General features: G+C 39.2%; 1 protein-coding gene across 1 annotated transcript in view; it reads left to right on the top strand.

The window, feature by feature from the left end:
* The window catches only part of CACHD1 (cache domain containing 1), a 147813-nt gene that overhangs the window by 64141 nt on the left and 68516 nt on the right, over positions 1-15156 (top strand). The window contains exons 3-4 of the mRNA XM_073544681.1: positions 4972-5120; positions 13213-13319. Coding sequence (XP_073400782.1) covers positions 4972-5120; positions 13213-13319 — 256 coding nt within the window. The remainder of the gene's footprint in view (positions 1-4971; positions 5121-13212; positions 13320-15156) is intronic.

The raw sequence follows: 15156 nt of genomic DNA on the forward strand, positions 1-15156 counted from the left end.
CTTGTACATAGGGGCAGTATTATAGTAGTTATATTCTTGTACATAGGAGCAGTATTATAGTAGTTATATTCTTGTACATAGGGGCAGTATTATAGTAGTTATATTCTTGCACATAGGAGTAGTATGATGGTAGTTATATTCTTGTACATAGGGGGCAGTATTATAGTAGTTATATTATTGTACATAGGGGGCAGTATTATAGTAGTCATATTATTGTACATAGATGGCGGTATTATAGTAGTTATATTCTTATACATAGGGGACAGTATTATAGTAGTTACATTCTTGTACATAGGTGGCGGTATTATAGTAGTTATATTCTTCATAGCAGCAGTATTATAGTAGATATATTCTTGTACATAGGAGCAGTATTATTGTAGTTATATTCTTGTACATAGGCGAAGTATTATAGTAGTTATATTCTTGTGGATAGGAGCAGTATTATGAGTCTAGTAGTTAAATTCTGGTATATAGGGAGCAGTATTCTAGTAGTTATATTCTTGTACATGGGGCAGTATTATAGTAGTTATATTCTTATACATAGGGGACAGTATTATAGTAGTTACATTCTTGTACATAGGTGGCGGTATTATAGTAGTTATATTCTTCATAGTGGCAGTATTATAGTAGATATATTCTTGTACTTAGGTGGCGGTATTATAGTAGTTATATTCTTGTTCATAGGGGCAGTATTATAGTAGCTATATTTTTGTACACAGGGGCAGTATTGTAGTAGTTATATTCTTGTACATGGGGAGCAGTATTATAGTAGTTATATTATTGTACATGGGGGGCAGTATTATAGTAGTTATATTCCTGTACATAGGAGCAGAATTATAGTAGTTATATTCTTGTACATAGTGGCATTATAGTAGTTATATTCTTGCACATAGGGGCAGTATTATAGTAGTTATATTCTTGTACATAGAGGCAGTATTATAGTAGTTATATTCTTGTGCATAGGGGCAGTATTATAGTAGTTATATTCTTGTACATACAGTGCAGTATTATAGAAGCTATATTCTTGTACATAGGAGGCCGTATTATAGTAGTTATAATATTGTACATAGGGGCTGTATTATAGTAGTTATATTTTTGTACATAGGGGAAGTATTATAGTAGTTATATTCTTGTACATAGGGGGCAGTATTTTAGTAGTTATATTATTGTGCATAGGGGGCAGTATTATAGTAGTTATATTATTGTACATAGATGGCGGTATTATAGTAGTTATATTCTTATACATAGGGGACAGTATTATAGTAGTTACATTCTTGTACATAGGTGGCGGTATTATAGTAGTTATATTCTTCATAGCGGCACTATTATAGTAGATATATTATTGTACATGGGGAGCAGTATTATAGTAGTTATATTCCTGTACATAGCAGTATTATAGTAGTTATATTCTTGTACATAGGGGGCAGTATTATAGTAGTTAAATTCTTGTACATAGGGGCAGTATTATAGCAGTTATATTCTTGTACATAGGGGCAGTATTATAGTAGTTATATTCTTGTACATAGGAGCAGTATTATAGTAGTTATATTCTTGTACATAGGAGCAGTATTATAGTAGTTACGGTATATTCTTGTACATAGGGGAAGTATTATAGTAGTTATATTCTTGTGGATAGGAGCAGTATTATGAGTCTAGTAGTTAAATTCTGGTATATAGGGAGCAGTATTCTAGTAGTTATATTCTTGTACATGGGGCAGTATTATAGTAGTTATATTCTTATACATAGGGGACAGTATTCTAGTAGTTACATTCTTGTACATAGGTGGCGGTATTATAGTAGTTATATTCTTCATAGCGGCAGTAATATAGTAGATATATTCTTGTACATAGGGGCAGTATTATAGCAGTTATATTCTTGTACATAGGGGCAGTATTATAGCAGTTATATTCTTGTACATGGGAGCAGTATTATAGTAGTTATATTCTTGTATATAGGGGCAGTATTATAGTAGTTATATTCTTGCACATAGGAGTAGTATGATGGTAGTTATATTCTTGTACATAGGGGGCAGTATTATAGTAGTTATATTATTGTACATAGGGGGCAGTATTATAGTAGTCATATTATTGTACATAGATGGCGGTATTATAGTAGTTATATTCTTATACATAGGGGACAGTATTATAGTAGTTACATTCTTGTACATAGGTGGCGGTATTATAGTAGTTATATTCTTCATAGCAGCAGTATTATAGTAGATATATTCTTGTACATAGGAGCAGTATTATTGTAGTTATATTCTTGTACATAGGGGAAGTATTATAGTAGTTATATTCTTGTGGATAGGAGCAGTATTATGAGTCTAGTAGTTAAATTCTGGTATATAGGGAGCAGTATTCTAGTAGTTATATTCTTGTACATGGGGCAGTATTATAGTAGTTATATTCTTATACATAGGGGACAGTATTATAGTAGTTACATTCTTGTACATAGGTGGCGGTAATATAGTAGTTATATTCTTCATAGTGGCAGTATTATAGTAGATATATTCTTGTACTTAGGTGGCGGTATTATAGTAGTTATATTCTTGTTCATAGGGGCAGTATTATAGTAGCTATATTTTTGTACACAGGGGCAGTATTGTAGTAGTTATATTCTTGTACATGGGGAGCAGTATTATAGTAGTTTTATTATTGTACATGGGGGGCAGTATTATAGTAGTTATATTCCTGTACATAGGAGCAGTATTATAGTAGTTATATTCTTGTACATAGAGGCAGTATTATAGTAGTTATATTCTTGTACATAGGGGCAGTATTATAGTAGTTATATTCTTGTACATAGAGGCAGTATTATAGTAGTTATATTCTTGTGCATAGGGGCAGTATTATAGTAGTTATATTCTTGTACATACAGTGCAGTATTATAGAAGCTATATTCTTGTACATAGGAGGCCGTATTATAGTAGTTATAATATTGTACATAGGGGCTGTATTATAGTAGTTATATTCTTGTACATAGGGGCAGTATTATAGTAGTTATATTTTTGTACATAGGGGAAGTATTATAGTAGTTATATTCTTGTACATAGGGGGCAGTATTTTAGTAGTTATATTATTGTGCATAGGGGGCAGTATTATAGTAGTTATATTATTGTACATAGATGGCGGTATTATAGTAGTTATATTCTTATACATAGGGGACAGTATTATAGTAGTTACATTCTTGTACATAGGTGGCGGTATTATAGTAGTTATATTCTTCATAGCGGCACTATTATAGTAGATATATTATTGTACATGGGGAGCAGTATTATAGTAGTTATATTCCTGTACATAGCAGTATTATAGTAGTTATATTCTTGTATATAGGGGGCAGTATTATAGTAGTTAAATTCTTGTACATAGGGGCAGTATTATAGCAGTTATATTCTTGTACATAGGGGCAGTATTATAGTAGTTATATTCTTGTACATAGGAGCAGTATTATAGTAGTTATATTCTTGTACATAGGAGCAGTATTATAGTAGTTACGGTATATTCTTCTACATAGGGGAAGTATTATAGTAGTTATATTCTTGTGGATAGGAGCAGTATTATGAGTCTAGTAGTTAAATTCTGGTATATAGGGAGCAGTATTCTAGTAGTTATATTCTTGTACATGGGGCAGTATTATAGTAGTTATATTCTTATACATAGGGGACAGTATTCTAGTAGTTACATTCTTGTACATAGGTGGCGGTATTATAGTAGTTATATTCTTCATAGCGGCAGTAATATAGTAGATATATTCTTGTACATAGGGGCAGTATTATAGCAGTTATATTCTTGTACATAGGGGCAGTATTATAGCAGTTATATTCTTGTACATAGGAGCAGTATTATAGTAGTTATATTCTTGTTCATAGGGGCAGTATTATAGTAGCTATATTTTTGTACACAGGGGCAGTATTGTAGTAGTTATATTCTTGTACATGGGGAGCAGTGTTATAGTAGTTATATTCTTGTACATGGGGGGCAGTATTATAGTAGTTATATTCCTGTACATAGGAGCAGTATTATAGTAGTTATATTCTTGTATATAGGGGCAGTATTATAGTAGTTATATTCTTGTACATAGGGGCAGTATTATAGTAGTTATATTCTTGTACATGGTATTATAGCAGTTATATTCTTGTACATAGGGGGCAGTATTATAGTAGTTATATTCTTGTACATAGGGGCAGTATTATAGTAGTTATCTTCTTGTACATAGGGAGCAGTATTACGAGTAGAGTAGTTACATTCTTGTATATTGGGGCAGTGTTATAGCAGTTATATTCTTGTACATAGGAGCAGTATTATAGTAGTTATATTCTTGTACATGGGGCAGTATTATAGTAGTTATATTCTTGTACATAGTATTATAGCAGTTATATTCTTGTACATAGGGGGCAGTATTATAGTAGTTATATTCTTGTACATGGGGCAGTATTATAGTAGTTATCTTCTTGTACATAGGGAGCAGTATTACGAGTAGAGTAGTTACATTCTTGTATATTGGGGCAGTGTTATAGCAGTTATATTCTTGTACATAGGAGCAGTATTATAGTAGTTATATTCTTGTACATAGGGGCAGTATTATAGTAGTTATATTCTTGTACATAGTATTATAGCAGTTATATTCTTGTACATAGGGGGCAGTATTATAGTAGTTATATTCTTGTACATAGGGGCAGTATTATAGTAGTTATCTTCTTGTACATAGGGAGCAGTATTACGAGTAGAGTAGTTACATTCTTGTATATTGGGGCAGTGTTATAGCAGTTATATTCTTGTACATAGGAGCAGTATTATAGTAGTTATATTCTTGTACATGGGGCAGTATTATAGTAGTTATTTTCTTGCACTTAGTGGTCATTTTTGGGCCTCGAAGTAAATTAAGAATATCTCCAGAAATCGTTTGGAATTATTCTTGCCGTAAACTTCTTCCTGATTTCTCATGACTTTGTTTCGTTTCTCACTTACCAGTTGGCCAAGAAGATCCGGGAAAAGTTTAATCGTTACTTGGACGTAGTGACGCGGAATAAACAGGTGGTAGAAGCGTCGTACACCGCTCATCTCACCTCACCACTCACTGCCATCCAGGACTGCTGCACCATCCCACTGTCCATGATGGAGTAAGTTATTGCCTGGTATTTTGTAACACTTTCTTATTGTAATCTGTGTTCACAAAACTATTTATACCCCAGTTCTGCCATTTTTCTGACACCTGACATGATTTGTTGTTTTGTTTCTGCCTCATGCCAGTGTTTGCTCCACATATTTCTATAGTTTGCATGATTTTATATCATATATGGTCGTGCGTGCGTTTCTGGCCAGTTGGATTACTGTAATGTGAGTCTCTTACTTGATTTCTGTACTGTTTAGTGCACATTTTTAAGAACTGTCTTGGTGTATGTCTACCCTATTATGAATTTCTTTTTTTTTTTTTTGTGCATGTTATCCTTAAAGGCGCACAGCCTTACAACAATGGCTAATTGACACCTAAACTTTTAGCCCCCTGCTTTCACCTTAATGTTGGGAGTTCATTACATTTGCACGCACCCATAGAAAGATGCATTAGGAATAATGACCAATCTTGATTTAAATGTATATCTGAAGCATCATAGAAGTTCATTTTCATTTAACTTTTTTATGCCCCACAGATTTGTTTTTGATCATACACAAATGCAAAACGGTCTTCTGAGTGGGATCCAAGCTTTTCCCTGCCTCTTGGAATGGGTTTATGGAGGTCGTACGTCATGTCCATATTCCCAATGTTCAAGGGTTTGTCTGCAGATATTTTAACTCTTCGCTGCACTGATGACCTTGTGGTCTCTACAAAGCAATAATACCTCTTCTGGTAACCATTGTGTCCTACGATTTCTGGAGATCTCATCGCGTGCCCACAATTTACCTTTCCTCACTGGAATATCTGCACTTTGACGACTGTTCATTTCTCTTCCATAAACAATGTTCTGTATTTTTGGGGGTTTTTTTATGCTGCTTCGTTTTTATACGGTTTATCTAAGTCAGAGTTCAGGTTTCTAAATAAATCCCTGAATACTTGAAATGATCTGTCTTACCCCGGTCTGAACCTCTGCAATAATCTAAACAATATGTCTGCCCTTGCCGTGTCTGATTAGAAAAGACGTCTCCGCACAGAAAGATACAGACTGATGGCAGATGAAAAACACTTGGACCACCTTGTCTGTTCCGCTCATTTCCTGCCATCCCCTCATGTTCTACACAGCCGGGTGTCAAGAAATAATAATAATAAAAAAAAAGTTGACCCAAAGTTTGACGGTTCTTGGAGGTCATGCGACTGCCTTATTCCATCAGTACTTAATGGGTTCTACTTATATTTATTGGTTTTACTGACTTGAATATTGATCCACAGAGATATAATATGATCTAATAGTTTTATACACACGCAGAAGATGGTGAAGTTTGGAGGATGTACTCTCTGGAAAATTGAGATGGTCAGTTTTTTTTTTAAACTCTATTTTTATTACAAATTTTTGTTACCAAACAAAAAAGAAAAAGAAACCACAGATACAAGTCAATGTACATAGTTGCATAATTTGGAGAAACACATCCTCGCAGCTATAATTGTAAACATGTACCCCTCGTAGCAGTCTGTCTAATAATCATTAACGTCTCACTTCCTCCCTATGATTACATATTAGAAGATCAACCTTGACCTTATTACCCCTATCCCTTCCCAACAATCTCTCCCACCCCCCAAAAACCCTAAAACCTTTTCCTCCCTTGCTTTATAGAAAAAAAAAAAACCTACTCGCTCACAGACCCTAAGACCTTCCGTCTTTGACTTTCTTTGGCTCACAGAAATCATTCGCTTCAATTCAGGCTTAATATTCCCAGTGTTCCCCCCAAGGATTCCCTGTGGTACCACGTTGTGTCTCTGAAAGGACCAACTATGCGTTGCATTTCCTCCTTATTACAGTGCTCCACAATATAATGCCTCCATTTTGTAAAAAATCTAGATGTTTCGCAAGACTTCCTCTTCTCTGCCTCTAACCTCTCCATTAGCATTACATGCTTCAGGCGTCCCGAGAGTTCTTTTATGGTGGGCATGTCCTTCTGTAGCCAGTATTTTAATAATAGTTTTTTCATGAGCATTATGATTATGTGGACGACCTGCGGGGCCCCCCCCCCCCCCCTACATGAGCATCGGGGGACCTTTCCCAGTGGTGAAATAAAACCAAATCTCTCGGGATTTCATCGCCCCAATCCCAAATGTTCTTTATATATTTTCTAACTGCACCCCACATGTCCGCCACCTGCTTGCAAATCAGCAGGCCATGAAGTAAGTCAGTATATGGGGTATTACATTTGGGACATTTCGTGAGTCTTTCTGGCTTATCAGAGCTCCTTGGAAATTGGAAGGCGTATATTGCCCTATGTATTATTTTGAATTGAGTTTCTCTCCAGCTTTCATTAATAAGGGACTGGCGAGCTTTAGTCCACCCCTTCCTTATTTTGTCTCCAATAGCCCTGTCCTCCAGTTGCGATTCCCATTTTTTATAGAAGGTATCTGGATGACTATCTAAAAGCACCCCTCTCAACGTGCTGTACAGCATTGAAATAGACGAGAAGTTTTTTGCTGCATCCACCATTCTATCGAACTCGTTGCATGTGAACTCTGCCTGCGTGTCAATTAAGTGGGACATGATATGATACCTAATCTGTTCAAATTGTACCGTTTGAAATTTTTGGAGATCAAATTTTTCTATTTCGTTTTGTTTTAGCCATCTATTTGAGATGGTCAGTTTTATTGGTTGCATTGGAAAAGTTGGTCAGATACCGATTTGCACATCAGTCGATGGTAGGATCTTGTCAGGCACAGGCTTTGTGTTGGGGAGAAAATAAAGTAAAACATCCGTAGTTCCTTCATTTCCATTCTTGATGTGGTTCACTTTTATTTAAGATCCTCTTTTTGTCTCCTGTTTCAATCCGATTACAGCATGTTCCTCAAGCTCAAATCTGTAAAGTCAATGACAGGAACTCTTCAGTTTGCAGCTGGAGCCCAGCCCCCTTGTCGCAACCCAGCCCCCTTGTCGCAGTAGTGAGAAAAAATAAGTTTAAAGCATCACCGTATTGTTTAATGTCAAAACCGTTCACAGTAATGCGTTGCCACTCCGAGGGAAACCGCTGACCCACAGTAAAATATGAAGAAAAAAATTCCAGATGACGGTAACTGGATAAAATCTTCAGAAGTTTAATTTCAAGACATAACATTAAAAATTAATGATGGTAGATGGGATACTGCTCATTTGAGCGTTATCCCATCTACCATCATGAATTTTTAATCTTATGTCTTGAAATAAAACTTTTGAAGATTTGGAATTTTTTCAGCCCCTTTATCGTAGCCCAACCCCCACCCATAAACGTCCACATGAAATGCAAAAGTTCAGAAGGAAGTTATCGTTGGTACAGACAGACATGAACTTTTGATGAACGTTGGATGAAACCCCCAATTTTAGCAGAACAGGACTGGAGGAATATCTGATGTGTATGGGGGGTTCAGACTCGCCTTCAATGGTCTGGAGAGAAGACAGGGCAGTTTGAAGGGTGGAGGGACAAAAACTGGTCTGGATGGAGGGAGTGCAGGGTTCAGGAAGTGGACAGAGGATTCTAAAGGTGGAGGGTCAGAAGTCTGGCAGCTGCTCGGTCCTTTTCCTCTACTGAAACCGCATGCGTTCCTGGCCGACAACTATTTAAGGTGAATGATCTTCGACTTCTTTTAAATCGCTTGTTTTAGGAATTGTTATAAATCCGGCTAGTTGATAAACTTTGTGGGCAGGTTTTTCTTCTGAGTAAGTTTTTGGGTGCCCCTATAAGACTGACAGGTGGTTAGGCAGGAAATGTTTGTCACCTGTAGCTCTTGTGCTACAGAACGTTACTGTTCACTAATAATGCCTCTCTCCTTCCTTTCTCTTCCCTGGTGACGGAAGAACGTTGCACCTTGAAGGGTTGTGTTCTTGTAACGCTTCTGAGCTGGACTTCTCCTGGCACAAGCTGCTGTCTGGTCACTTTACACCTAATGACCAGTGTTGGGGTCCTGAAAGGCCAGACACTTAACAGTTTTGCACACTTGGCGGCAGGACGCTTTATTTCTTCTTTAGTGTAAATATTTATTGTTGTAATGTTCTTTGTTTACATTTCCAAATGAAACTGAAACAAATTAGAAATATCTCCCCTGTTCTGCCATTTTTATGCACAATATGTATAGTCGCCTTTTTCTCCCCAGTTGGCTTTGTTGATATTTTTTATTGCCCCGTAAGTGGTTATAAAAAAATTGTGAGAAAGCGTTCCAGATATTTTTTTTTTTTATGTTGCCATTTCCCATCCTAGGGAAGAGTTAGACAGCAATATAACTGACGAAGATCGCACCGCAATGCTCACACCGGCCGAGCGTGTCGCCATGTATTGCTATGCAGCTGCCCTGCTCGGGTCAGAAGAGCCGATTGCTAATCCAAGCAATGCGTTGCGATCCTTGTCCAAGTTATACGGCCGTCTGACTGTTCCCTTAAAGTGCCGTGTAAGGAAAAAAGAAAGTTTGCAGTTTACTTCTTATTTTATGTTTATAGTTTACTGCTTCCTAGACAAGGCATGCAGAGCTTGCAATCTCTTTGATATAGAGCTTGTAAGCGCTGCTCTGCAGCTGACTAGATGGCTGGATCTGCCCAGCGTTAGCTCCCCTGTGCTGTACTGATGCGGCAGAGCAGAAGCAGACAAAGAATGAAAAGGCCTCCTGTGCAAGAACAATATATGGGCTCTTTGCAGTCCAATAGCTCATCAGATAGAAGTGACCCCCTCACCTCCTGAGCCCCTGTGAGCCGCTCAGGTTGCACCAATGGCATCACAGGCACAGCTGATCCGGGTCTGCTAAACCTAGCAACTATATTCAGTTTAGGGGTCATTGCCACTACCTCTGTTCATTATATTGCACCGTCTACAGCAACCAGCAGGGGGCGTATACCTCAATATTTTTACATTGAATGCCATAATAACACTACATGCAGGGAGCTCCCTCTAGTGGTGGCAGCAGGAATCTAGTATTTTATCAGGCTGCATGGAGGTATTAGAGTTTGGTTTTATCAGCCCTAGTGGACAATGGAAAGTTAGGAAATACTAATGAAAACTAATATCCGAAAAAATAAAAAAAATTGTAAAATGGATGTCTGCAATGGCCCTAGTGTCCCGTCATTCAGGTTGCAGCATAAGAAGCTGCTTGGCTAATTTCTGTGATTTATGTGGAAGCCACAGCACAGAAGAGCAAGACTAAGAGATTGATGCAGTTTGCAACATTGATTCACCATTGTAGCGAGTAGATGATCTGCCTGAAGCTTATCTACAGTCATTTTTGCCTTGTGTATTTGTTGCTCTTGTGCCTAGAGTGGAGAGGTCTGTAATTTTTATCGTAGGTACACGTCAACTGTGAAAGACAGAATCTAAAAAAATCCAGAAAATCACATTGTATGATTTTTACATAATTTGCAGACGTTTCCTGTAGTTCCTGACCAGGTTTACACACACTGCAGCAGGGATTTTGGCCCCCTCCTCCATACAGATCTTCTCCAGATCTTTCAGGATTCGGGGCTGTCGCTGGTGGACAATATTGAGTTTCTGGTCCCTCTACAGATTTTCTATTGGGTACAGGTCTGGAGACTGGCTAGGCCACTGTAAGACCTTGAAATTCTTCTTACGGAGCCACTCCTTAGTTGCCCTGGCTGTGTGTGGGTCATTGTCATACTGGAAGACCCAGCCATGACCCATCTTCAATGCTTCTACTTGAGGGAAGGAGGTTGTTGGCCAAAATCTTGCGATACATGACCTCATCCATCCTCCCTCCAATGCGGTGCAGTCGTCCCCTTTGCAGAAAAGCATCCCCAAATTATGATGTTTCCTCCACCACGCTTCATGGTTGGAACGGTGTTCTTGGGGTTGTGCTCCTCCTCCTTCCTCCAAACATGGCGAGTGGAGTTGATACCAAAAAGTTCTCTTTTGGTTTCAGCTGACCACATGACCTTCTTCCATGCCTCTTGATCATCCAGATGGTCATTGGCGAATTTCAAACGGGCCTAAACATGTGCTGGGACCTTGCGTGACCTGAAGGATTTTAATCCATGGCGGCTTAGTGTGTTACTAACGGTAATGTTTGAGACTGTGGTTCCAGCTCTATTCAGGTCATTGACCAGGTCCTCCCGTGTATTTCTGGGCTGATTCTGTCTCTCACAGGTGAATTGCACCTACGATAAAAATTACAGACCTCTCCATTCTTTGTCGGTGGGAAAACTTGCAAAATCGGCAGCGGATCAAATACTTATTTTCCCCACTGTATAGTTTTTTTTCTTTTTTTTCCCAAGCTTGACGTATCGGGCATTGCAGTGTGAGTTAGGTCCACATCAAACCCGGCCTGAGCTGAAGTGAGCCCCGGCTTGATGCGGGATTCAAAGCTCCTGTGCAAACCTCATTTTATCCTCTCCACCGCTGATCTCCAGCTTGTAAATCCTGTTGAGGAAGAATAAAAATGACTGGAGTCTGATGGGAATTAAGTGTCTGAAGTTCAAAGCGTGCAGCACATCAGAGCACCTGTCAATCAAGCGAGCATCTTGCAGGCTACGGAGGGGAGCGGAGATCTCCGTGGGGAGCAGATCAAAGTGGGAGTCACCGCGCTGTTTTCTCCCTTGGGAGGCCGTTTCGATCCGTTTTTTTTTTTTCATTAAAGTGAATCCAGAAGGCGCTTTCTTTCCCTCTTCCATTACTTTCCTCTATTTTTTTTTTTCTAAATGCAACTTCCCTTGAATATGAATTTCATTCAGCTTTTTGATCTCTTGAAAGTCGGAGAAGAAACCAATTACAGTCAGATAAATGTGTTTCTTTCTCTCCCTCCTTCTGCGGTTGTTCCTTTTTTTACAGCCACGGATTCTGAGCGCAGTCGACCGTGTCATTTTGTTTGTATGTTACTCGCAGCAAGAAAACTCGACGTCCACCTCTTGCCATTTTTTTTTTAAATTTTTTTTTTTTTTAACTCTTTGGGGAAGCGTCCTGCTGGGTTTTTTTTTTTGCAGGCTTTGAAGCCGGGAGATTTCCTTGTTTTCCTGTCCGTGTGTGGTTTCCACTGTGTCTACACCGGGGCCTCTCGAAAACATTTTCTTCTCGTTTTCTGGCTTTCTAATTGATGGCGGTGCTCGGCTGCATTTTGTAGTACAAGCCGGCTCTCCCTGTGCCGGATTTCGTCATGCTGGGCTAGAAATCTGTAATATCGTGGCTTCCTCAAATAATACATTACATCTGATGCCGTTCTGTCCTTTCCTTCCTACCTCCTTTGGCAGCTCATAGGTGTATGGACGGGACCTGACCATATTTTTTTGGCCTCGGGTATCAATCGGATAAAGATCTGCTCCTTGATAAGCCTGTTGCTGTGTTTCTGAGATGCTGAATTTAGCGCGGAGAGATTTTTCAATTCTCTATTCTGGTCGGAATCTTGCAGAGTGGGGGAAGGGATCGTGCTTCAAAAGTCGCTGTCAAGTAGATGACGCACGGTACTTTTTATAAGAACAGATCCTCTAACACCTCCGCCTCCTCCTGATAATAATTCACACTACGTTACATTGGCGATAGATCAGGATATCCTACTCGCTTTCACCTATTTCTATTACAGAGCTCCAAAACCCCTGCTCAGATGTAGTTAATTATTTAATAAAATCTTTTCTGCCTTAAGCCACCACTAGGGGGTGCCCACCGCATAGTGCGTTGTTATTGAGCTCCCTCTAGTGGTGTCTGCAGGGAGGAAAGATTTGTTGTCCCTTAAAGGGGTTGTTCATTTAAGAACTAATGTTTTTGTGTTACTTATAAATACGTACATACTTACTTTTGTATAGTTTTATTTGGAAAGTTGTCCAGTTTCTCAAATAAATTAATCTTCGTATATTTTGGATAGATTTAGATTTAAAAATGGTCTTCGGCAGGTGGCAAAAGGTGCAGGTAGTGGTCTACTCTTAAAATCTGAAAATGACAACCACTGAAACTTTTTTTTTTTCTTTCCTCTTTTGGGTCATTGTGGATTTCTAAAGGGTGGGAGGGCGTGTGTATATATTTAATGCAAAATTTTATTAGAATTTAATGTGAATACAAAATAGCACCAGAAGTTATTTCACCTATAAAAGGTTTTAACCTTATATTTCTACTTTTCGTTTGTAGCTTTGACGGGAACTTCAATACCAACGTCTCAAAAACCATCAGCTGTGACAGGTTGTCTACGGCGGTCAACACTAGAGCGTTCAACCCCGGCAGAGACCTCAACTCGGGTAGGTGGACTCCCCGCCATAGACCTTTCCTGAAGACAGGGGTATAGCAATTATGTAGTTTCACAGTCCTGGATAATAAACTATGGAATGGACAAGGCACTTGGACTTTGCTTACTGGTATATGGCTCAGGCTGTATTATATGGGCTGGGCTAAGCTGGCAGGGCCGGTGTGTCGGCACGATGGATTTGCTGGATGATTACCAGCAGAAATGTTAATGCAGTCTTGGATGTGACTGGGGTATTATGAGTTGTAGATTAAGTTAAAGCTGAGTGATAAGTACAATAATCAATACATATAAATTTAAGGACTCGGGCAGAAGTGTAGAATTCTAACTACCTACATCCACCATTAGAAGGAGCAGGCAGAATAGACTGAATAAATCTCTAAGCAATGCGCTCCCTCTAGTGGTGGCTGTATAAATCTCTAAGCAGTGAGCTCCCCCTAGTGGTGGCTGTATAAATCTCTATGCAGTGAGCTCCCCCTAGTGGTGGCTGTATAAATCGCTATGCAGTGAGCTCCCCCTAGTGGTGGCTGTGTAAATCTGTATGTAATGAGCTGCCCCTAGTGGTGGCTGTATTAGGCTGGTTTCACATTAGCGTTTTTTTGCGCAGCGCATCGTGCACGTCCATGCGCATGCGTCATGCGTACTTATGTTTAACATGGCATGCGCATGGTCTTGCGTTTGCACGCGTTCGTATGCTTTTTCATGCGCATGCGTTTTTTCAAGGTGTACGCCTAGGTGCACCAGACGCAACCTGTTGCATTTTTGCGACAAAATAGCGCATAACAGTCTATGGGAACGCAGGCGTGCGCATGGACAGGCGTTCGTCTGCGTTTCCATGCGCATGCGTTTTTGGCGTAAACATGTGTAGACACTGGTTTTAACCCCTAGAGAACGAATGATGCGTTTCTATTGCGCACGATGCGCTGCACAAAAAAAGCGAATGTGAAATTAGCCTAAATCTGTTTGTAGTGAGCTCCCCCTATTGGTGGCTGTATAAATCTATTTGTAGTGAGCTCCCCCTATTGGTGGCTGTATAGATGTGTATGTAATGAGCTCCCCCTAGTAGTGGCTGTATAAATCGGTGAGTAGTGAGCCCCCCCTATTGGTGGCTGTATAAATCTATTTGTAGTGAGCTCCCTCTATTGGTGGCTGTATAGATGTGTATGTAATGAGCTCCCCCTAGTGGTGGCTGTATAAATTGGTTTGTAGTGAGCTTCGCCTATTGGTGGCTGTATAGATGTGTATGTAATGAGCTCCCCCTAGTGGTGGCTGTATAAATCTGTTTGTAGTGAGCTCCCCCTAGTGGTGGCCGTATAGATGTGTATGAAGTTAGCTCCCCAATGTTTTTTGGCTGTCAATCACAGTAAGCAATGATAGCTATTTAGCTTTTTTTTGCGCCTGGACATCTGAAGTAATTTTCCATGTCTCTGTGATAAGTATGCCACCATCCCTAAAATATTATCACGTTATCCTCCAAACGTGCAGCAACCCAGAAGTATACATTGTTGTAATAATGCAAGGATGTTCACCAGGACGTATTTTTTTTTTTTGGCTTCTGCTCAATCTACTGCTGATACGTACATGAGCCTGGATTAAGCTCATTCACTATAAGCCATTACAAGCCGCATATTTACATGGCCGAGGAGTCGCGCTCCAGGCACTTAAACACTGTTTATAACATAACTACAAGATCCAAAGTTCACGACTTCAATCTGTCTTTCACTCTGATAGAAAGTGGTCTCATCTCAGCTGTAAACACTTCACCGCTATAAATAAATGTGACGGATGATGTTTACAGAGCGACTTTAATAAAGAGAAGTCAAATTAACAGT

Source organism: Dendrobates tinctorius, unplaced genomic scaffold, assembly GCF_039654945.1.
Source record: "Dendrobates tinctorius isolate UK_male_01 unplaced genomic scaffold, ASM3965494v1 ptg000138l, whole genome shotgun sequence".
NCBI lineage: Eukaryota > Metazoa > Chordata > Amphibia > Anura > Dendrobatidae > Dendrobates > Dendrobates tinctorius.